At 51.5% G+C, this 24,634-nt stretch overlaps 1 protein-coding gene across 6 annotated transcripts in view; it reads left to right on the top strand.

The window, feature by feature from the left end:
• Window positions 1-13,134: 13,134 nt before the first annotated feature.
• CHKA (choline kinase alpha) overlaps window positions 13,135-24,634 on the top strand; it is a 52,356-nt gene continuing 40,856 nt past the window's right edge. Inside the window, exon 1 of one of the 6 annotated variants that reach the window (XM_070564341.1) lies at window positions 13,135-13,790. In XM_070564341.1, the coding sequence (XP_070420442.1) occupies window positions 13,417-13,790 (374 nt within the window). In that variant the 5' untranslated portion in view covers window positions 13,135-13,416. Of the gene's footprint in view, window positions 13,791-19,573; window positions 21,140-23,791; window positions 24,539-24,634 lie in introns of those variants that run through there. The other 5 variants (XM_070564336.1, XM_070564337.1, XM_070564340.1 and 2 more) reach the window with 5 other exon arrangements.

Below are 24,634 nucleotides of genomic sequence, written 5' to 3'. Positions count from 1 at the left end.
TTCCTGAACCTGAGCTGAGTGTCAGCTGCTTCAGCACGTCCCTGCTACCTCCTCCAAAGTCCGCCCGACCCCTGCCGCCAAGGAGGCAAACAGGAAGGGACCAGGGACAGGCTTGGTTCCCTTGTCATGGTCATTCGCTATGTCCACCTGCTCGAGGTCAGCCCCCTTCTTTGGAAAAGGTCACTTCCCTGTTCTCAGTCCACGTGGCTCAGGGTGGACCAGCCTCCCAAGCCCTCCAGCCTGAGTGCAGGGCTGGCCAATCCAGAGGGCGTGTCCCCTGGACACTGTGACAGTCTAGGGATGGACATATGACCAAGCTGGGCCAACACAGGGCACCTTTGGGATTTAGCTGGGGCCCGAGGGGAGGAGGGGGGAGCTCTCTCCTCCAGGGTTGCTCCACGGGTGGGACATGAGCCTGGAGCCACTGCTCACCTTCTTGCCACCACGAGGTGCTTGCCAGCATCCCCAACTTCTTCCAGTGCCTTCCTTACCAGGTCCTGTCTCAGGCACGGTGCAGCCAGGAAAACAGGATTTCAAGCAGAGAAGGATTGAATCTGGGCTCTTAGGCGCTTCTAGAACCCCTGAAAGAGCTGGAAGAGTGAAGAGCAGGCAGCACCCCCCGCCCCGACCTTGGTGTTTGGAAATCAGGAAGTGCCGGAATTGCAGGTGCCCCTGCACCACAACTGGGTAAGCCACTGGAAGACCCCTAGAAGTCACTGGCCAAGTGTCACATCTGGCAAAGCCCACACGGCCATCACTGCCTCCCTCCAGCCTTCCAGAGCTCAAGCAAATACCTGTGATTGACAGACTGTAACCTGGAACCCTGCCGCAGGGGACTCTGGGAAATGTAGTTCTCAGGCTTCTGGCCCCTGCAATATATGGCAGCTGTAGAGGGGGGAAATGAGGCTGGAAACAGGCCCCCTGGCCTGATGAGGTCTGCACAGCCCCAGCACAGTGGTGCCCCCCACCCCAAGGCATGGTATGTTGCCTCCCAACCACGCAATCCTGGGCCAATCGCCAACCTCCCCCATGCCTGTCTCCTGGCCACCCACCCCTCAGGGCTAACGAGAGGATTTTGTGTGATAATCCTTGTAGAAAGCTTAGCACAGGGGGCCTTGGTGCCCAGGGAGCCTCGACAAACACTGGCTGTGGTTGGCAGCATAGGACGCTTCTTTGGGGAGGAGCCCCGGCCACTTTGTTGAGCTGTCCGCTATCTGATGCGCCTTCTGCAATGTGGAGTTCCCCCGGTGGAGGGCTTGGTTGGGGTGGGCACCACAGTCCTGCCCCCCACTCTCTAGCCTATAGGCTCAGGCTGTGCATTCCTCCACCAAGAGTCAGGGACCACAGGAGCTCTTCCCTGTGGCTGTGACTGCAGCATCCCATGGTGACACTGTCCCTGGTGATGTCAGTGGTGGTCAGACTGGCCCACAGAGCAGCCTGTCCTAGAAACCCAGGCTTTGGGCAGCTTCTTGCCTCCTCGAGCTCCTTCTTTCCAAAACAGGTTTCCCGCCCTCTCCAGGGGCTGGGAAGAGCTCTCCCCGAGAGGCTTCCAATAAATCCTTTTCTTCCTAAGGTAACCTGAATCGGTGTCTGCTGCGTCAAGAGATTTTCACATATTGAGTATATGGGGTAACTATTCGGGTTCAAACTGATTCGGCTTGAACTGAGAAGGCTGACTTAAGGACTATTCAAAGTACCCTGTATTCTGCTTTAACCGTTAAAGTATGCACTCCTTTGAGATAAGAATGTGTACTTCCCCTCCTACGCCCGATTGGTGACGCCCGATTGGTAACACCCGTGTTAGTCCCTTTCCTGACATCAGGGTCATGTTGACCTGCAATTTGCAACTAAATTCCTCCTTGAAACTTTGAAAATGTATCTTGGGTGTGTTGTTGTTGTTGTTGGTGGTGGTGGTGGTGAGGAAGACCGGCCCTGAGCTAATAATATCTGTTGCCAATCTTCCTCTTTCTGCTTAAGGAAGATTGTCACTGAGCTAACATCTGTGCCAATCTTCCTCTATTTTTTTGTATGTGGGATGCTGCCACAGCATGGCTCCATGAGCAGTGTACAGGTCTGCACCCGGGATCCAAACTTGTGAACCCTGGGCCACTGAAGCAGAGAGTGGGAACTTAACAACTACGCCACCGGGCCGGCCCTCCCTGGGTATGTTTAATGTATGTTCTTTTTTTTTTTTTTTTGAGGAAGACTGGCCCTGAGCTAACATCCGTGCCCATCTTTCCATCTTCCTCTACTTTATGTGGGACACCTGCCACAGCGTGGCTTGCCAAGCGGTGCATAGGTCTGTACCCAGGATCCGAACCAGTGAACCCCAGGCCGCCAAAGTAGAATGTATGAACTTAACCACTGCGCCACCAGGCAGGCCCCTATTCTTTGTTCTAAAAAGATATAAGACGTGTACTGAAAACCACACTTCTCCAGAACGCTTTCCTCCTTCCTGAAAAAGGCCTTCCCAGGTTATAATCCTCACCCTGCCTCAAGTAAAACCTTATCTCTCTTATCTATAGACTGGTTATTGGTCATTTTGCATGGACACCTGTCTGCAACCAACTGATGCACCCTGAACAGTCCGTGGCCGGTGGCTGTGGGGCTGTGGCTGTCACATCAGTTCTGGGGGAAGACGTGTGGGCCAGTAAGAGTGAACGGGGATGCGTCCAGAGATGGGAAAATGGAGCCAGTGAAGGTGGTATCTTCAAAGAACATTTCAAGTGGCTTGGGAAAATGCTCATGGTATATGTCCGTTGAAGTACAATTTACATAAAGTCCACAAGTTTTAACACACAACTTAATTATTTTGGATAAGATTATTTGGTCCAAGATTATTTTGGACAAGTTACACCTGTGTAACTACCACCCAGCTCAAGACATAGGACATTTCCAGTCCCCAGAAGGCTGCCAAGTGGCCCCTCCCAAACGATACCTCCCCAGCGGAGACCAAGATCCTGACTTCCAATCCCGTCAAGTAGCTCTGTTGTTCTAGAACCTCATAGAAATGGGATCAGACAGTGGGCATTCTTCTGTCTGCCTTCTCAAACCCCACGTTAGGGCCATGAGATTCCTTCAGCGTGTTGTGTACACTCTTCATTGCTGTGCAGTATTCAGTTGTGTGAAGACACCACTATTGGTTTACACACTCTACTCACATTGGGCACTTGGGTTGTTTGTTTCTTTTCTTTTTTTTCTGCAGAGGAAGATTTGCCCTAAGCTAACATCTGCTGCCAATCTTCCTCCCTTTTTCTTCTTTTTTTTCCCCCTCAAAGCCCCAGTACATAGTTGTGTATAGTTGTAAGTTCTTCTATGCGAGCTGCTCCCACAGCATGGCTACTGACAGACAGGTGGTGTGGTTCCCCACCCAGGAACCGAACCCGGGCCGCTGAAGCAGAGCACAGCAAACTTTAACCACTAGGCCATCAGGGCTGGCTCTGGGTTGTTTCTTATTTGGGGCTACAATGAAGGGTGCTGCTGGGCACCATTCACGCATGCCTGTTGGTGGACATAAGCACTTGTTTGTACCCGGTATATATCCAGAAGTGACGTGTGGATGCCCACAATCCAACTCTTTCTCCACAGTTTGTTAGGAAAAATTTCAAATCTACAGAGAATTTGAAAGAATTGTTCAATGAATCCTATAAATGCTCACCTTGGATGCTGCAATTAACATTCTACTCCAGCTGCCTTATCGTATCTCCGCCCATGTGCCCATCGCTCCAGCCATCCATTACTCTATCTACTTTTGTTGATGCAACAACATAATTTTAAGGGGAAAAAAAAGCAGGATACAAAATTATCTAAAAGCCCAGACTCAGAGAAACCGGGCGGAAACGCAGCAAGCCCCCAGTGGCCACGGTGATCTCTGCCTGGTAGAAGCTTTTATTTTTCTTTTCAGTGTTTCCCAAATTTTCTGCAGCGAATTTCTAGTAATTTTTTTGATCAAGAAAAAAATCCATGGGGCTGGCCCGGTGGCGCAGCGATTAAGTTCACACGTTCTGCGTCAGCGGCCCGGGGTTCGCCGGTTCGGATCCTGGGTGAGGACATGGCACCGCTTGGCAAGCCATGCTGTGGTAGGCATCCCATGTACAAAGTAGAGGAAGATGGGCACGGATGTTAGCTCAGGGCTAGTCTTCCTCAGCAAAAAGAGGAGGATGTTAGTTCAAGGCTGATCTTCCTCAAAAAAAAAAAAAGGAAGAAAAATATCCATTTTCAATAAAATAGGAGGTTTATCTTTTATAGGACTGGAATTTCTTTCTTTGGGGAAGGGAGGCAGTGGAGAGATGATCAGGGTGAGGTGGGAGGAGAAGGAGCTCAGGGAAGAAGCAGGTACCAGGTGGAGAAAGGAGAGGAGGAATACGTTGGGGGAAGGCCGTACTCTCTGGGCAAAGTCCTGCTTGCCTCTCCAGAAGACAGCACTGTGGTTACCAAGCACTTCCCGGGGCAGAAAGAATGGTGCCCCAGCTGGTCCAGCAGCCCCTGCGGGCTCTGGTCAGTTGGCAGTTTCTGAGTCCAGCAGGGGCTTGGTCAGTCCTGGAAACAGGGCTCGAGCTCCCCGGGAGAAGAAAAGATAGGTGTGAAGAAAGTAGAACGTGGCCAATTGCCCCCAAGCCTCCTGCCCCTAAGAGGTGTGAGCTGGAAAAAGGTGATCCATAAAAGGGGGGAGAGTCACGGGCAGCACCTAAGAGGAAACTTGGGAGAAGGTAATGAACGAAGGGACAAGGGTACTGTGCTATGCTTTGGTGTTTCTTTCTATGAAAAGCTTTCCAAGATATGCAAATGGCCAACCAGCGCATGAAAAGATGCTCAACCTCACTCCTCATTAGGGAAATGCAAATCAAAACTACAAAGAGATACACTTCACACCCATTAGGATGCCCACTATAAAAAGAAAATGCAGAAAACAATGAGTGTTGGTGAGGCTGTGGAGAAATTGCGGGAATGTAAAACGGTGCCACTGCTGTGCAAAACAGTATGTGGTTTCTCAAAAAATTAAGCATAGAATTACCATTTCATCCACACTTCCACTTTGGGGTCTATACTCCAAAGAATCGAAAGTAGGGGAGCCAACCTGGTGGCATAGTGGTTAAGTTTGTGCATTCCACTTTGGTGGCCCAGGGTTCACAGGTTCGGATCCCAGGCATGGACCTACACACCACTCATCAAGCCATGCTGTGGTGGCGACCCACATATAAAATAGAGAAGAGTGGAACAGATGTTAGCTCAGGGCAAATCTTCCTCACACACACAAAAGAATAAAATTCTGAAACATGCTATAACATGGATGAACCTCAAGGACATTTCACTAAGTGAAATACACCAGATAAAAAAAAAGACACATATTGTATGGTTCCACTTACACGAGGTCCCTAGACTAGAGAAATTCACAGAGACAGAAAGTAGGATGGTGGGTGCCAGGGGCTGGGGCATGGGGATGGGAGCTTTTAAAGGGCACAGACTTTCAGCTCTGCAAGGGGAGAAGAGCGCTGGAGGTTGGCTGCACAACAATGAGAAGTACTTAACATTCCTGAGCAGTACACTTAAAAACGTTTAAGATGGTAAAGTTGGTCAGCTCAGACAAGAAAGAGCAACCTCCTGGGACAGGCAGTAGGACCGTGTGAGGACCCACTTGGCTCATGGTCATGAATTTAAGGGAAAACCAGTTGAACCACTTATCCTCCAGACTTTCAGGGGCAGCTGAGAAGGGCAGGTAAAAAGGAGCCAGTTGGTTTCCCCCCACCCCCGTGGGGGTTTGCGGGGTGACTACAACAGAGGAAGGGAGTGATGTGTTAGGCTAGGCCAGCTGCTATAACAAATAGCCCCCAGTCTCAGCAGCTGAACACTTAAAGCTTTGCTTCTGGCTCACACAAAATCCTTGTAGACATTCCTGGTCAGGCATCTCTCCTCCACGGGGTAATTCTGGGATGCAGGCTCTCTCCTTCTCGTGATGCTGTTGTCTTCACCTTGCATCTCCCTAGGTCACCCCAAAAGAATAAGAGTGTGGGGAAGGCATACCACATATTTAAGGTCCTTGGCCCTGATGGGACACGTTAGTCCATTCACGTGGTGGGCAGGTAGCCTTCCATGTGGTGATCCAGGGACCCAGGCACCTTGGGGCTACTGCCACTGTCCTGGCTTCTTCCCTTGGATCCTTCGCTGCTAGTGAAAGACAGGGGAAGCGGGAGGGCAGAGGGGCTCTCCCAGGAGAAGTGACCTATGTAAGGAGCCACGTGGTCCTAGCCCATTGCAAGGGGGTGGGGGGCTGGGGAATGTGGTCTTCCTGTGCGTCCGAGAAGGAGAAGCGTGCCCCAGAGTGAAAGGACTCATGGTCTCCACCAGGAGGGGCAAGCGAGGTTATGAGGGGCTGGGATCTACACTGGGGATGGGGGGAGATGAAAGCTGGAGGGAGGACCTGCTAAATCGGTAAACAGAGGGTGGAAGGGAGTCGGAAATTGTAGCCAGGGAGGGTCCCAGTGGAGAGCCCTAAGCTCAGAGGATGGGAGCTGCTGGACCCAAAGTGGGAAGCTCCAAAACAAATTTGGGGGCAGGGCTATTTCTAATAAGGTGCAGAGCGTGGCAGCTGGCATCTGTGGAAGAAAGAGGGTAGAGGTGCAGGTAGATGGGATGACAGAAGCCTGGAGCACAGTGTTTTTTTCCTTTAACGCTCTGGCTGGGGGCCAGGCTCCGTTCTAAGCTTGTCATAACTCTTCACTCATTTAATCCCTCTAACAACCATCCGAGGTGGGGACTCATATTGTCCCCGTTTTACAGGCAAGGAACCGAGGCACAGAGAGAAGAATCGCCTGTCCGGCGTCAAGTAGCAAATAAGGGGTGGGACTGGGATTAGAACTCGGGTCGTACGGCGCCACCACCTCGGGAATCTTCAATGCGTCCATCCACTCATGGACGCACCTACAACGTGAAGGCACTGAAGGAGAAAGAGGGACTGAGGGGTCAGTAGACGCGGGCGGCCAGGACAGGAGAGGGTGGGGGTCTCCGGGCGTGAGCCCCAGGGGCGCCGGGCTTTGCCGGAGGGCTGCGCGGATCCTCGGCCTCCGTCTGGAGGCTTCTCCGGAGGATCGCCTGATCCTCGGCTGCAGCCAGGATTAGTCCTGCCTCCGGGGATGGGGAACCTTTGCCCGGTTACTAGGGGCTCTCTGCCTAGGGCCCTCCTCCCGCCCCTCCCCCGGCCCAGCAGGCGCCGCAGCCTCGGGCTGTTCCTTGTTGCTGTCGTTGTAAAAATAAACACTAATTGCAAAGGCAGCTTCATCAAGCCTGGCGAAGGAAAACGGTGAATGCCTTAGCTGCTGCCAACTGAGTATTAGGGGGTGATTCCCACCAGGTCCCGAGCGGGGCGAGGAGACTTGTAAAGCAGGGAGGCCCCGCAGTTGACAGCGGTCAAGCTGGGACGCTCCGCAGAGGCGGGGCGGCTGAGGTCGGTCTGGGGCCTGGGGACCCCACCTCCGCGCAGACCCCGCCCACGTCCTCCCGCCCACGTCCAGTGCGCGGCCGTCCCCCAGGTTTTCCCCGCACCTGCCGCTCCGCCCAGCGCCTTCTCTCCCACCGCGAGCGAGGGGGCGCAGGAATCCCGTCGGGCCGGATTCCCAGGCAGCGGGGCTGGGGGAGGAGAGTCGGGCCACAGCCTCCCAGGACCCAGCTGATCTTCCAAGGGCGGCTTCCTCCTTTTCCTTCATCCCTCCTGTCTGTCGCCGCTCCACCCCCTGTGCCCTGTGGGACAGGCCAAGGTCACATAGAGGGTCGTCACTGGGGCCCCACCGACCTCTGAGTGGCTTCTTCAGGTCAGGGTGGGGTTGGCAGCTGCCAGCTGCCTTGCTTCCCTGTCAGTCACAAGGAGGGGTTGGAGACACCGCTAGGGATGGCAAGTGCCCCTAGGAAGAGAGACCCTTCCAGGAGGTAGGAGCCAGACCCTGGGTTGGGAGAATGGGGACTGTGGATGGCCCAGCGGCAGCATGGCATCCTGGGTAAGCAGAGCCAGTGACTCCTGCCTGTGCCTGTGGCCTCAGCTTGCTCATCTGCACAAGGGGTCCTTGGGTCATGCTGATCCTTCTCCACGGAAGGAACCATCCCAAGGCCACCTGGCACAAGTGTAGCCTGCAGGACCCAGGGCGGACGGAGGGGAGAGGAGCCCAGTGAGGGTGCAGTGCCTGAACCAAGGTTCCCGACTTCTAGTCCAGGAGTCTCATCCTCATGGTGTGACTTCCATCATAATTGGGACCTTGTGAAAATGCATTTATTGTGTTACAAAAGTAATACATACAAGGCACAAAACCACAGGACAGGTTTTCACCAACTTTGGAAAGTGAGTTTGGAAGGTGTGCTTTAAAGCACAGGCTATGGGAACACGGGGAATTCATTCCGGGAATTCTAGGGGTCACTTCCAGCAGGAGGCCAGGAGGGCCTCCGATTTAGATTTTGGTGTCATCTCTAAATAAGGATAATCCGATTGTCACAGAGATATGTGGTCAGGCTTGAAAAATGTTCTTCACACCATACCCCTCCCCACTATTATCTGATGAACAGTAAAACTGTCTTTTATGAGACCTTTTGCATGTATGTTAAAAGCATCAATTTTTTCAACACAAGTCTTTCAAATATGCCTCAGTTTTGACACTCTTGTTAAGATATTTCTTCATTTTTGAGAGTCCAGGAGCCTCAATGAATGGAAAAGGCCCCAGGCCCCGTCAGACCTCTGGGAGGCCCGCACAGCCCTCACTGCCAGAGCTCCCGCAGGCTTTGCTCTCCCAATGACACTTGGGATGAGTTGCTGCAAGGCCACCCTTACTGACAACACGCGATGGCTGCTCTCTGCCAGCTTCTGGGAATCCAGCTAAGAATCAGTAGAAGGGCCCAGCTACCCTTTGTGGGGCCCTGACTCTGTGCCCAGCCCTCTCCCCGCTGGTTTCAGTGACTTCCACCAACAACCCTGTAGGTTAGGAACAATGATCTCCATCTGGCTTAGAGAGGTAGGTGACTTGTCCAAGCTGACATGCTGGGTGGAAGCACTAGCGTCAAAGACAGGTTTTACTCTTTTCACGCTTAATACTCAGGATCCCTGTAAATGGGGGGTTGGGGGTAAGGTCTGTCCCATCCACTGGACATGCGGGTGTTCAAGTCACCTGCTTTCACTAAACCATCAGGGCCCTAGGCCCCGCCTGTGGCCCCAAGTCGCTAAGGCTGGGTGTAAGGCAGAAGGAGGCCACCAAATAAGACCACACGTGGGCTCAGAGACCTCCAGGAAGCTACAGTCTCTAGCTGGCTGACAGAGCATCCCGGGCTGGGGCCAAACCCCAGCCCTCTGTGAAGGGGCCCAGCTCCGTGTCAGTCTGCTGGTGGCGGCTGTAACCCAATCTTGAGCATGTAGGATTTCAGCCTGTTGGCCTCTCTGTGTTCACATCAATATTTTAAGGCTCAGTACTGAAGATGGGGCGCCTGGTCCCAGGTGTAGCCTGGAAGGAGGTGAGCACAGCCCAGCCATGGCTTTCCATCTCCAGCCCTCTGGGGAGCCCCCACTGCGCCAAGCTTCCTGTGCTTCCTGGGCCAAACGATGCACTTTTGGCGCAGAAGGATGAGGCGTCCTTGCATTCAGGGAGGAGTCCTGGCTGAGTTCCTGGGGTTCTGCCCTTCCTAGCTGCTTGCTTTGGACAAATGTTTCACCTCCTGGTGAAGTTCAGCCTTCTCACCTGGGAGATTAAACGCTAACACACTCACCTCACCGCTGGTTGTGCAAGTTCAAGGATGCTGGGGACAGGTGCTGGGCTGGGCACAGGACCTGCTCCGACCAAGTGCTTGACAAGTGGTCCCTTCATTGGGGGAGGCAGACTTACAAACCCCTTCCTTGGAACAGGCCTTGCAGCTGGAGTTAGCGGCAGGGCTGGGGCCCATGAGTGGACCCCTCTATGCCCTGGGGGAGCCCCTGGTCTGCCCAGTGAGCGGCCCTGGGGACTTCCCGGTGCAGCCCCTCAGGCCAGACCAGTTTGTGGGAAGGCCAGAGTGTGGAGGGACCTCCCAATCTCCCCCTCCCGTCTCTCCTGAGGCCCATCACCCCCACCCTCTGGGTCTGCTCTCAGAATTCCCCATCAATCAATGAGCTTTGGCCAATGTTTTTGTCTCAAGAGAAGATTCTGTAATTGGAACACCCTCTCCCCAGCATCAGTACCTGTCCATAGCAAATTTCTCTCCAAGCCTTGTCCATTTGTGCACAAATGTCGACATTTTGGCGACCAGAATGTATATTCCCATTTGAATTCTTTTCTTATATGACATTGTCTTCCTAGGCTGAGTCGCTCCGAGTGTGTGCATTATTCACCAAATGCCAAGCCGCAGCCAGAGAAGGTATGCCACGCCGTGCGCTACATCTAACGACACGGGGTGCCTCCTGCTTGCTGCACACTTTGCATGCATCCTCTCATTCCCAACAACCCTATGCCCTGAGATTATAATTCCCATTTTACAGTTGAGGAAACTGAGGCTCGGCTCAAAGTCATTCAGTTAGTAAGTGCTGAGCCAGGACCTCATCCATTCAGCAAATATTTCTGAGTGTTTACAAACATCAAGGCACCGGCGGAGAGAACAAGATATTCAAGGTCCCCACTCTCCCAGAGGGTCCAGTCTGGTGGGCAGACCGACAATACGCAATTAAACAGACAAGGGTGAGGGGAGAGGGTGGTAGTGGGGTGGAGCAGGAGCCAGGCACAGCTGTGTTCCTCACTCTCCAGGGGAGCCAAGCCCTCGGGCTAGCACATGAAACTTGTGAAAAGTGAAGCCTCCCTACGAGCCTCATCCTGGTCACATTTAACTCCTGTCTCATACACCAGCATGTGGGCCCAACAGGCCTGAAAGCCCCAGTGCAGGGCGCCGGACATTTAGGTTATTTCCAGCTTCCTCCAAATCGAGATCATGTGGCAGTGGACAGTTTTACGCATGGGGCTTTTGGGTTCGGATGGGACTTCTTTTCTTGGGAGGGTCTTGGGAATGGAGCTGCTAGCTCAAGAGTTATGAGCACATGGATCCCTCTGGGTCTCTCCCTTTGGATAGTGACATCTGGCGCTTTCTCTGAGCACGGACTGCGTGCCAGCCTTGCCTTCATTATACGTCCTCACAGATGACTCTGGAAAGTTGGTTCGATTATGCCAATGCAGAGAGGCTTAGCCGAGGCACTTGACTCCTTCTCAACCTCTCAAAGCCCAGCTCAAACAGCCCTGGGGAGGCTCCCCCACTTCTACAGGCAGGATTAGTCTTTTTTCATGTAAAACCTATTATTTTAGCATTACTATATGCCACGCTTCCTCAGCCTCGGCCCTGGTGGTTTTGCCCCAGCGCCAAGGGTGGGCCCTGATTGGCCAAGCCAAGGATGGGCCAAAGAGAGCCACATCTAGGACTTTCCTTTGACTGCAGGGGAGAGAAGTTTGTATCCTGTGGATGCGGTGCTCTTTACACAAGGAGCCAAGACACCTGCCTTGCCCCTCACTTAGCCAACGGAGCTCGGCCGAGGCACTCAGCCTCTGGAGGACTCAGTCTCCACATCTATTAAATGGAAGCAATAAAAGATACAACTTCTCCAACAACTTTAATGAGGCAACTTCTTAGTCCCACAGGGAACGGCAATCCCAGGCAGGCGCCTGTGGGTTCTCAGAGCCCAAACCAACAGATGCCACAAAAAGATATTTTGAATGATACAGGCTCACCCCCTCTAGTGTCCCTTCCTCCTGGCCAGGTTCCTGTCATTCCTCTGAGATTATCAGGCTGGTGCCAGGAGACAGTGGGAGAAAGAGCCTGTCACCTGGGCAGGCCATGGGGGGGCACCCCTCTCCCTGCGGGCTGGTATTTTTAGACGAAGTCCTTGGCTATTTTATCTATGTGGTCTGACTGGAGACCTTGATTTCTCAGCTTTTCAAACATCCAATGGGACTCTCGCCTGGCCTCCCTCCTAAACACCGGGGCTGCTGCCAGCCCCCTCCAGTTCAACATGCAGGCCCACCTCCACGGCTGTCTCGTCGAAAGCCCCCTTTCGTTACAATCCTTTTGTTCAGTAAGACCATTTTTCTCGGAGCAAGTTCAGCCAAGTACACACTCTTTAAAAAGAGATTTTTTGCTTCTGGCAGACTGTGAAATCCCCGCACAGAAGCCATTTCCTGTGCGCCAGGCGCTCGCTGAATTTCCTAACCTACCAGGGAAGCCTCATGTCCCGACTCCTGTCCGGGAAAACAGAATCCGGAATTTTTCTATTTATTGTGCCCCATTTACTTCCAGGAAGGACTGGGGCGTGGGGTCAAAGAGGAGTGAGGGACTCGGGGCTGTGTGGCCAACGGGAGCAGGGGCCCCGGCCCCCTCTGCGGGCAAAGGTGCGTTGGTCACAGTCACGCGGCGGCCTCCAGCGTGGACGGGCGGGGCGGCGTCTGCAAAGCGGGCAGCCCCGTGGCACTCACCTTTGGCCAGTGTCCCGGGCAGCGACCGGGATGCCGCCCCGCCCGCCCCGTGCATCCAGGCCCCGGCGTCCTCAGCACCACGGACAGGGAAACTGAGGCCGCTCGAGGCCTCATGGGCTGGGCCGGCTGCGCGGTATTGAAACCAACCGCCTCTTCCTCCTTGCGGGCCCCGGTGTCTGACCCGGGGGCAGTCATTCCTTCGGCTCCGGCTGGACGGGGCGTGGCGCGCCTCGCAGGGAGCTGAGCCGACGCTGGGAAACGTTATAAAAACACACCCGCGGAGCTGCGGCCGGAGGCGCCTCTCCCCAAGGTCACGCGGCAAAGAAGCCAGCCTCCAGGCCCGGCTTCCTGCCTGTCCCCCGCCACGCCCCCGCCGCTGATGGCCTGGGGCGTCCAGGAAAGCTTGGGCCCCCAGAGCCCAGTCCCGGGCCCCCCGAGACGCTGGGACCTGCCCCCGCCCGCTCTCCGGACGCCCCCGCGCCTCGCGTGCTCCTCTCCACCCCCGCGGCCCCCGGCACCGGCTTGACGCCCCGCCCCCCGCGGCCGCGGCGCCCGGGGCGGGGGCGTGCCGCAGCCAATGGGGAGGCGGCGTGGCGAGGGCGGCGGCGGTTGTGATGCGTCGGGCCGGCGGGCGGCAGCCAATCAGCGGCGGGCGCGAGGGCGGGCTGAGACGCGGGCGGCGCTCCGCGTGCGGCGGCGGTATAGGAGCGAGCGCCGCGGCCAGCAGGACCAGCCGAGCGCCGCCGCCACCGCAGCCGCCACACACCCGCCGCCCTCGGCTCCGTGCAGCCGTCGCCGCCGCCGCCGCCCCGCGCCCGCCCGCCGCCGCCGCCCCCGGCCGGCCCGTCCGCGAGCCGACGAGCGGCCTGCGCGCCCGGCCTCCGGGAGGGGGGCGCCCGGCCGGACCCTGAGCCTCGCCCTCTCGCGCTGCGGCCCCCCGCGCCTGCTCGGCCGTCTGCCCGGCATGAAGACCAAGTTCTGCAACGGGGGCGAGGCCGAGCCCGCGCCGCTCGGGCTGCTGCTGAGCTGCGGCGGCGGCGGCGGCGGCGGCGGGGGCAACGCGGCCCCGGCGACCGGCGTGGGGCAGCCGCGCGACGCCGCCAGTGACCCCGAGCCCAAGCAGCGGGGCGGCCGGCAGCCCCCGCTCGCGCTGCCCCCGCCGCCGCCGCCGCTGCCGCTGCCCCTGCCGCCGCCGCCGCCGCCCCCGCCCCCGCCGCCCCCGGCCGACGAGCAGCCCGAGCCCCGCACGCGGCGCAGGGCCTATCTGTGGTGCAAGGAGTTCCTGCCCGGCGCCTGGCGGGGCCTTCGCGAGGACCAGTTTCACATCAGTGTCATCAGGTCGGTGGCGGCGCTCCGGGGCGGGCGGGCGGGCGCGCGCCGCCAGCCGCTGGCGGGTCAGGTGACGCTGGCGGGGGCTGCGGGCCCGGGCCGGGGGCGGGGCCTGCGGGCCGGGGCGGGGAACCGGGCCGGGGGAAAAGCCACCTCTCCCGAACCCTTGTGAAATCCAAGCCAGATCCCGCGAAACGGGCCCCGCGGCCGCCCAAGACCTTCCAGCAGGCGGGCTGTTGAGACAGTATCGGTGTCATGGGAAAACGGGTCTCTTCCAAGGAGAACAGTACCGATCAGTCCCAAAATAAGTTGCGTCCAGAAGCTTAAAATCTATCTAGAGAGTCCCTTTGCGCTTTAAGGCCTTGAATGAAGGCGGGGTGCTGTGGCTTTAAAAGAAAATCGCTTATAACTTTTGCGTGGAGTTCCATGAGTCCACGATTTGATTATTTTTTCCCTCTGCAGGAGTCATTTGTCAGTGGTACAGGGACGACCTTTGCTCGTTCCCCACCAACGCTGTCCAGACATGTAGGTGTATTAGTAGCCAAAGTTAGGAGGTGTGGCTCCAGGAATAACCAAGAGTAAGGTGGGAAGATTTTTTTCCCCCTTTTTTTAAGCTTAAAAATTTTTAACCGTAAATGTAAATTACAAAACGTGTATGTCTGTGCATTCAGACTTAACAGGAAAACAAAGACTCCCTTGATTTTTGTTGCCACCCTGTTCCCATGAGATAACCATTTACCATTTAGCCTGCGTCTTTCTATTTAGACCTTTAAAATGTGTCTTTTTCTGCTAGTTTTCTTGTAACTGGCTGACCAGGCTGCGTGCAGTACAGTGATGTGCCCAGGGACGACATTCCGGTCAATGACAGACCACATATATGAAGGTGGTCCTGTAAGAGTAGCACCATACGGCCCAGGTGTGTCGTAGGCTCTACCATCTAGGTGTGTAAGTGCACACTAGGATGTTCGCACAACGACATCACCTGATGAGGCATTTCTCAGAAGGTATCCCTCTCGTTTGTTAGTCGAGCCATGACTGTTTCTAGAAACTGGTTGGCTCGCTGCCACCGATAATCCCCAAATCCAATTTTAGTCACTTGATTTCCTTTTCCGTGCCCCGTCTTTCACCAGAGCTGCAAATACAGCACCGTTAACTCAACTTCTCTGCCTTTTTGTGCCTCTGCGCTGTCCTACAGAAATCCTTGTGAGCAGGGAGGGGCAAAAGCCAGGAAGCAGAGAAAAGAAAACCAAAGGTGTTTAATGCCTGAATTGCCTAACGAAACTTTTTTTAAAAATGAAACTCTGTTCAAAATTATCACATCTAGTCAGGCGTGAAGATTCTCAGTGAGAATAGTGATAGAGAATGATCTAGACTGGCTAATCACCGGGCCGTAAAATGGAGAACCTGGAGGGGGAGTGACTTGCTCCAGGTCAGTGGCTCTGTGCTGACGTCGGAGCCTGACTTCCCAGGTGTCTGGCAGCCCCCTCCTGCTCCAGGGCTCTCCCCTGTTGTCTGGAAAACGGAAAACGTCCGGACACCCTGGATGCAGCCTTAAGACATTTTTGTGGCCCTTTTCCAGGAAATGTCACTCATCAGTTAAACCTTTATGGTTTGCTCAAACTCGTCCTTCTAAAAGCATTGAGGATGTTTTGTCCCTTTTCTCCGGGAGTTGAATTCCACGGTTGAAATTCCGTGGCCCCCCACAGGCACTGCGTTTCCTGCGGCTCCAGCTGTCGCGTTACTGGCCCTTCCCGACCCCATTCTCCAGCCCCAGCTTTTTGCTGAGTGTGGGTCCACCTGCAGCGGTTTATCAGATCCCAGTGCATCCCACATTTATTTAACCCTTTGCCCCTCAGAATCCTGGAATATGAGTTCTTAGCAGCAGCTGGTGGGAGCCCCAGGATCGTCTCTAACTCTTTGCGTTACCCAGAATGCCCTCCTCTGCGCGCAGTGGCAGCTAGGACCTGCGTAGCTTCTTTTGCGTCCACACCTACTGTCTGCTCCCTTTGTTGCTCCCGAGGCCAGGAGTCCAGGTCCGCTGTCCTTGCTTAGACCCTGTAACAGGAGCTTTGGGTATCCCCCAGCTTCGTGATCCTCACTCTAATCCATTTTATATGCAGTTGCCAGGTAGTTCTCAAATATCGTTAGTCCTTTGTTTCAAAGTCTACGGTGGCTTCCCGGAGCTAGAGAATAAACTCCAAACTTGTTTGCATGCTTGAAACTTGGGCCCAGCCTCCCTTTTTAGAGTGGTTCTTTTCTTGTTACTGTTTTAAAATCACTCCTCCCCCCTAACCAGCAGTCACTAACAGTGAGCTAGTCACGCTGGACCCTGCGTTTCCTGAATGAGCTTTGTGTTTTCAGCCTCCAGGCCTTTCTTTGCTCCCACACTCTGCTTGGCAGTCTGGTGTCTGCTTTTAAAATTCCTCCTTCAAGGCCTAACACAGAGGGAACCAGACAGCATTAATTTCGTCCTCATTTCTGTTTCTTCCATAGCCCTTCATACATACACACCTTCATACCGCAACCCTCACTGTGTGTGTGTTTATTCATTTGACTCTCTTGTTAGATTGAATTCCTAGAAGGCATGTCATGTTCATCTTTGTATCTCCAGCAATAGAATAGGGCCTGACTCACGGGAGGTGCTGGATTTTACTTTAAATTGGCCTGTTTCCTATCTTCCTAGTGTGATGACAGGGGTCTTTGTAATCAGACTTTTGTTTGCCTGAGTCCCTCAAGCTATGAGTGATATAAAGAAAGATGAAAATTATAACATGCAAATTGTCATGAATGAACTGACCTCTTGAAAATTTTCTCCATGCCCAGCCATCACAGCTAACGCACACCGGCTTCTGTCCATGCCTGTCAGGTCAAGGGTTTGCTATGATCACTCTCGTTGCTCATTGATAAAAGTCACGATCATTCATGAAATGGAATTGCAAATCTTACAAAAGATTCAAGATTTCATGAAGTTTGATGAAAGACATGTTTGAGAACTGTTCAAGTTTCACACACATCGGTTGACGGATTGCCTCCCACAGGGAGACCCACTGACAGATGAAAATTGGTGGGGAGGGTGATAGCACCCAGCCCTTCAGAGTAGAATCATTTAAATGTCCAAAGACAGAAGCCCTCGAAAAGACTGGCAAGGTTCTGAGACATATTTGCAGAATTATGCAGTAAACATCAAGTAGGGAGTGAATTGCGTTTTACGGTGACATCATAAAATTTGGGGGGAAAGTTGTGCCAAAACTCCCTACTTGATTTCCTTTTTATGTGCGTAGTTGTATTTGTAACCTAAATTGTTACCTCTAAGACCGTAAATAATTTTCAGTTTCGTTTTTCAAGATGAAGTTTCGATTACACTTTGTTTTTTACTGTTTCCTAGGAAAAGTTAGCCCCTTAAGTAGCCTTCCTTCTTTTTTAAGAAAATTAAGAAGCTTAGTTTCTTTAGAGCAGTTTAATGTTCACAGCCAAATTGAGCAGAAAGTACAGAGAGTTCTCATATAATGCCCCCCCGCCTCGCCCCCAGTGTTGTGTTTATTACCATCCGTGAACCTAGAGTGAGACATCATTATTACCCAAAGTCCAGAGTTTCCATTAGAGTTTTCTCTTGGTGTTGTGCATTCTTTAGGTTTGGACAAATGTATGACGGGTATCCACCATTGTAGTAGCCTCCAGGATAAGTCACGCAGCACGGAATGTTTCCGTCAACAGCAGACTGCTCACATGAAGCTGGTCCTGTAAGACCAGTGCCGTGCAGCCTGGGTGTGTCGTAGGCTCTGCATCTAGGATTGTGTAAGTGCATTTTGGGATGTTCGCACAGCAACGAAGTGGCCTTGTGTCACAGTCTCAGAACATGTCCTCGTCGTTAAGGGACGCATGACTGTAGTTTCACTGCCCTACAAGTCCCCTGTCCTCTGCCTGTTCACCCCTTGCTCCCCTGTACTCCTGAGGCTTTGGCTGTCCCCATGGTTTTGCCTTTTCTAGAATGTCATATAATTGGAATCAGACAGTATGTGGCCTTTTCCATTTGGCTTCTTTCACTTCTAAATGTCTTTAGCTTTCCTCCATGTCTTTTGATGGCTTGATGGCATATTTTGTTTTCGCACTGAATCTGTTGTCTGGATGGACCACCGTTCATCTGTTTACCTACTGAAGGACGTCTTTTTTTCTTAAGAGGTTCATTTTTTTTTTTTAAGGTTTTTTAATTTATTTTTTTTCCTTTTTCTCCCCAAAGCCCCCCGGTACATAGTTGTATATTCTTCGTTGTGGGTCCTTCTAGTTGTGGCACATGGGACGCTGCCTCAGCGTGGTTTGACGAGCAGTGCCATGTCCGCGCCCAGGATTCGAACCAACGAAACACTGGGCCGCCTGCAGTGGAGCGCGCGAACTTAACCCCTCGGCCACGGGGCCAGCCCCTGAAGGACGTCTTGATTGCTTCCAAGTTTTGATAATGATGAAGAAAGCTGCTCTAAACGTCCATGTGCAGCTTTTTGTGTGGACTTAAGTTTTCAAGTCTTTTGGGTAAATACCAAGGAGTGTGACTGCTGGATCGTATGGTAGGAGCATGTTTAGTTTTGTAAGAATTTGCCAAACTGTCTTCTAAAGTGGCTGTACCATTTTGCATTGCCACCAGCAATGAATGCGAGTTCCTGCTGTTCCACATCCTCATCAGCATTTGGTGTTGACAGTGTTCTGGATTTTGGCCCATCTAATAGGTGTGTGGTGCTATCTCATTGTTGTTTTATTTTTTAAATTAAATCAAATATTTTTTTTGAGGAAGATTAGCCCTGAGCTAACATCTGCCGCCAATCCTCCTCTTTTTGCTGAGGAAGACTGGCCCTGAGCTAACATCCGTGCCCATCTTCCTCTACTTTATATGCGGGACGCCTACCACAGCATGGCTTGCCAAGCGGTGCCATGTCTGCACCCGGGATTCAACCCAGCGAACCCCAGGCCGCTGAAGTGGAACGTGTGCACTTAACCGCTGCACCACCGGGCTGGCCCTCACTGTTGTTTTAATTTGCGATTCTCTAATGACATGATGTGGAGCATCTTTTCATATGCTTACTTGCCATCTGTATATCTTCTTTGGTGAGGTGTGTGTTTAGGTCTTTTGCCTATTTTTTAATCAGGTTTTTGTTTTCTTGTTGAGTTTTAAGAGTTCTTTATATATTTTGGATAATAGTCTTTATCAGTGTCTTTTGCAGATATTTTCTTCTAGTTTTTGGCTTGTCTTGCTCTCTTGATAGTGTCTTTTGCAGAACAGAAGTTTTACATTTTAATGGAGTCCAGCTTATCAATTATTTCTTTCATGGATTGTGTCTTTTGTGGTGTATCTAAAATGTCATCGCCGTGCCCGAGGTCGTCTAGATTTTCTCCTGTGTTACCTTGTAGTTTTCTAGTTTTGCATTTTACATTCAGGTCTATGATCTATTTTGAGTTAATTTTTGTGAAGGGTGTAGGATCTGTGTCTAGATTTCCTTTTTTTCGCACGTGAATATCCAGTTGTTTCAGCACCATTTGTTGAAGACTATCCTGTCTCCATTAAATTGCCATGCCCTTTTTTTTGTTTGTTTTGAGGAAGATTAGCCCTGAGCTAACTACTGCCAATCCTCCTCTTTTTGCTGGGGAAGACTGGCGCTGAGCTAACATCCGTGCCCATCTTCCTCTACTTTATACATGGGACGCCTACCACAGCATGGCGTTTGCCAGGTGGTGTCATGTCTGCACCTGGAATCCAAACTGGCGAACCCCGGGCCGCGGAGAAGCGGAACATGTGAACTTAACCGCTGCACCACTGGGCCGGCCCTAAATTGCCATTCCTTTTCGTCAAGGTTAGTGGACTATATTTATGGGGATCTGTTTCTGGGCTCTCCATTCTATTCCATTGATCTATTTGTCTGTTCTTTGCCAATAGCACACTGTCTCGTTTACTGTGGCTTTATAGTAAGTCTTTTATTTTTTTCTTTTTCTCCCCAAAGCTCCCCAGTACATAGTTGTGTATTCTAGTTCTGCTGTGTGGGATGCCGCCTCAGCGTGGCCTGATGAGCAGTGCTAGGTCCGCGCCCAGGATCCGAACCGGTGAAACCCTGGGCCGCCGAAGCGGAGCACGCGAACTTACCCACTCGGCCCCGGGGCCGGCCCTTACCGTGAGTCCTGAAGTCAGGGAGCGTCGGTCCTCCAGCTTTGTTCTTTTCCTTCACTCTTGTGTTGGCTCTTCTGGGACTTTGCCTCTCCGTGTGAACTTTAGAGTCCGTTTGCTTATGTTCACAAAATAACTTGCTGGGGTTTTGGTTACAGATCAAGTAGAGAAGAACTGACGTCTTGACAATCTTGAGTCTCCCGCTCCATAAACGTGGACTGTCTTTCCATTTACTTAGTTCCTCTTTGATATCTTTTATTAGAGTTGTGTGGTTTTCCTCATAGAGATCCTGTACATATTTTCTTAGATTTATACCTAAGTGTTTCCGTTTTTGGTTGCCAGTGTAAATGGCGATATATTTTTAATTTGAACTTGTTCATTGCTGGTATGTAGGAAAGCGATGGACTTTTGTATATTGCCTTTGTATCCTGCAGCCTTGCTATGATAGCTTATTTGTTCCGGGAGTTTCTTTTTCAGTCTGTCTCTTGGCTTGTCCGGCTGCGGTACTGCTGCCCCCGTTCTCCTTCCTGGTTTTCCCGTGCGGTGGAGGCCTGGCAGCCGGCCTCGCCGCCCTCCTCGTGTCCCCATCAGCAAGCCCAGGCTCTTGGGCTGCACTAGGACAGCCCTCATCTTGAGCTTTCCATGGGTCCACCTCGCATCCACAGTGAGCTTGTAATGCTCACGTCTTTCGTACCATTTACACATCTCACCGTGCCCTGTGCTCCTTTTGTTGAGTATCACAGTAGCCCGGAGGCTGAAGATGAAACATGAAGATGTCAGGCCCGGGAGGTCACTGGGAGCTGGAGGGGATGTGGAGCACTGTGTGGAGAAAGCGGCGACCCCCTGAACTCTGACCGGGGGAAGGACCTTCCAGGTGGGAAGAGCAGGCGGAGACGTCTGTGTTCCAAGGATGCCGAGGATAGTGGCTTGAAATGGGTATTTTAGGGACACTTTCTGAGGGACATTTGGTAATGTCTGGATACATTTTTTAAAATTGAGGTCACATTGCATTATGACATTATGTACATTTCAGGTGTACGTCCTTGTATTTCGTGGATACATTTTTGGTTGTCACGGTTGGTGGTGGTGCTGGCCCTGCTGGCATCGAGTCGGGAGAGGGCAGGGATACTGAAGTAAACATCTTCCAGTGCCCACGACGGCCTCCTCCTGCCCTGAGAGAGTTATCGGGCCCCGGATGTCAACAGAGCTGAGGGTGAGCAAGCCTGGAGGAGAGGGCTAAAGACCAGCTTTCTTCATCCGCCCGGCAAGCTCTTAAAAATTAACCTTTGCTTTGCAATTGGTGCTGCTGCTGAGCAGCTGACATCTCATGGAACCCAGAGAAACCCCTCTCAGATGCCGCTGCATTATCGTCTGGTGCGGAGGCAGGCTTAGAGGCCTTGGGTACCTTGCTCAAGGTCGCACAGCTGCTGGTGTGGAGCCAGCGTTCTGGGGATGGAAGGCGCTTCTCCCAGCTCTGCCTCCAGGCTGGGCGGTGAGGCCCTGTTCCTGATTACTGCCGATGGATGCTCTCATTTCACTCAAGTGTTGTTTTATTTTCCACCTGAGCCATGATTGTTGCAAGTTGAGCTCAGGGCTAATCTTCCTCACCAAGAAAGAGTTTCTGACACATGCATGCTACAAGATGGGTGAACCTTGAGGACATTATACTGAGTGAAATAAGCCGGTCACAAAAGGACAAATCTTGTGCCAAATCTTGTGTGAGTTGACTCCTGTGGGGTCCCTGGAGTAGTCAGATTCAGAGACACAGTAGACTGGTGGTTCCAGGGCCGGAGGGAGGGGGGATGGAGTGTTTAATGGGGCCAGAGTTTCAGTTTTACAAGTAAAAAGAGCTATGGAGATGGAGGGTGGTCTTAGTAGCACAACAGTGTGAATACACTTAATGCCGCCAAAGTATACACTTAAAAATGCTCATTCTGAATGGGTGTTACAATTCTATTTTAGGGCAGCGGTTAAGTGCGCACGTTCTGCTTCGGCGTCCCAGGGTTCGCCGGTTTGGATCCTGGGTGCAGACATGGCACCACTTGGCACTCCATGCTGTGGCAGGCATCCCACATATTTAAAAAAAAAAAAGTAGAGGAAGATGGGTACGGATGTTAGCTCAGGGCCAGTCTTCCTCAGCAAACAAAGGAGGATTGGCAGCAGATGTTAGCTCAGGGCTAATCTTCCTAAAACAAAAAATCTGTTTTATTCTGAAATAAGCTCTTTAGATCAGAATTTTGAATTCTTTTAGAAGCTGTGTATTTCGTGTTAAGTGCAGAAGCATCAGAACATTTTTGTGATAAGGTGTACTTGTAACAGAATACTTCACGTATAAGAGGATTCGTAATCCTGCGTGTTTGGAACATTTTGGTTCGTATCTGACTGAGCGGAACCTGTGTTGTCTAGGCTTCTCTTCCAAGAAGACCTTCCACATTCAGAAGGCGCGATGATATTCCTTGCTGTTCGGAGCTCTGAGAGGAAGTAGCATCAGACGCCTGATCTTAGTTTTGTGGCGTGATTTTTGCTTTGAAATGACTTTGTGGAGTTTGCCAAGGTTCTTTTAAAATGAGTTGTTAATCGATAAGTTGCCTGCAGTGACACAGTGCCATTGATCTATTTCTGGGTCAACTAAACTTTTAGATTATCTGCTAGTTTACATTTTCCAATTTTCTTTTCTCCTCTCAGTGATGAATTGTATGCAGTGCAATTACCACTTTGGGGAGAAGCGACTTAGCATGTAATCGCTAAGGCATGTCCTCAAGAAATGCGCTGAGATAAGGCGGCTGACTCCAGCGTGTTTTGTTGTTTATTTGGACTTTTTTTCCATGTTGATGTACTTAGAGTTATTTCCTTTGCAACAATGTTTTAACTTTAAAGTATTTCATGCCATTTGTTAATTTTATGTATATTGTAGAGTTAAACTGGTTACCTCGAAGCCTTAAAAAAATGATCTTCACTAGCAATTTAATGTTTTTAAAAATTATTTTTGATACATCAAGTTTTCATTGATTAAAAAAAACAAGTCAATGGAGATATGAGATGGGAGTTTGGACACCGATGGCCGAAGGGTGAACCCCTACAGCTCTTTTTTAGGACATTTTAGCATCAAGAAATTTTATGATGTTAATGCCCTTTGACCCAGAAAACCCGGCTTTAACTAAAGGATCTCATCAGATTGTGCATACAGATTGACATACAGGTATGTGTGATACAGAGTTACGTATAGAAGTAAAAAGTAAGGGAAAACACGGGATCTAGCAGTAGGCGGTTGGTATACCATTCTGCATCTTTAAGATGAAATTCTTTTTTTTAAAGATTGGCACCTGGGCTCACAACTGTTGCCAATCTTTTTTTTTTTTTTTTCCTGCTTTATCTCCCCAACCCCCCCCGTACACAGTTGTATATCTTAGTTGCAGGTCCTTCTAGTTGTGGGATGTGGGACGCTGCCTCAACGTGGCCTGACGAGCGGTGCCATGTGCGCCCTCAGGATCTGAACCCTGGGCCGCTGCAGCGGAGTGCGTGAACTCAACCACTCGGCCACGGAGCCGGCCCCTAAGATGAAATTCTATGCCTGATTAGAAATCATGTTTTTATTGCTGAATTGATGGAAAATGCTCATAAGTGGTAAAGGAACATTATCGCACCATATATTCCATATAATCCCAATTTTACTAAAAAGAAGGAAGTAGGAAGAAGGAGCTTAGGAAAATGACAAAAAAAAATATACCAAAATGTTCAAAGTGGTTATGTTCGAAAGACAGAATTTGGGTAACTGGTTATTTTTTTTTATTTTTTGGGTCTTTGAGATTCATACGAACGTGATTTTTTGAAACATGGATTCTAAAATCCGAAAGTCAAACAATTTAACACACGTTCCAAGCAGCCTGCTTTAGTTGCTTTGGCGAAACTGGTAAAACTGAGTTGAAATTCTGAAAACATGCGTGGGTCCCCTCAGTTCCCGGTCCCTTGTGCAGAGGCAGAGCTCGAAGGTGGCTGAGCTGTTGCTGGCTCCTTTCTCACCGCTCATTTTCTTTAGCATGTAAACCAGTTAGCTGTTGGGTTCTTCAGTGTGGGGTTTGCTCTTTGTTTTTTGCGTGTTTTTTCAGATATCCTTGATGTTCTGTGTGCGCTGTCGTTTGATGAGTCAAGTTCTTCTTAATTGTAAGTTAATTTCTTGACTAGCTGTGTATCAGGAGAAATCGGAACGATTATTTTCATATCCGATTAACAGTCTCTATGCAGGAGGCTCTTTATTCCGCACGGTGTCCCTTTGTCTTGTTTTCGAGCCCGTGTGGTGGAGACTACTGATGCCCGCTCCGCCAGACCAGGAAGGTTCTGGTTGGAATGCCCGCCAGCAGCGACTTCTACCTTTTTCAGCCTCCTGCCTGCCAAGCGTTGCTGACGTGTGTTGAACGTGAAATAAATGTTATTTTCATTTTATTTGATATTCTGCTTACACGAGTATCTCGTGCCTCCTAAATTTAATTATGACGTGTATGTTTATTATAAAGCTCTTCTACCAGATGGTAAAAAGTTCGTCGTTTCAAACTCCTTTGAAATCCTTGAGAGTTCCTGGGGTTTTGCTTCGAGGCTGTTCTTGACACGTGATGAGGTACGTTGCGCTGTCGTGTTTTTGCTGCCGTTTCTGTGGCATATCTTCCCAACCTATCTTCCTGTTCCTAGTCCTATTGTTTGGTTTGTTGGTAAC

Source organism: Equus przewalskii, chromosome 11 (genome assembly GCF_037783145.1).
Source record: "Equus przewalskii isolate Varuska chromosome 11, EquPr2, whole genome shotgun sequence".
NCBI classification, from domain to species: domain Eukaryota; kingdom Metazoa; phylum Chordata; class Mammalia; order Perissodactyla; family Equidae; genus Equus; species Equus przewalskii.
The sequence above is the reverse complement of the archived record's forward strand: the minus strand, read 5'-3'. Positions and strand labels throughout refer to the sequence as shown.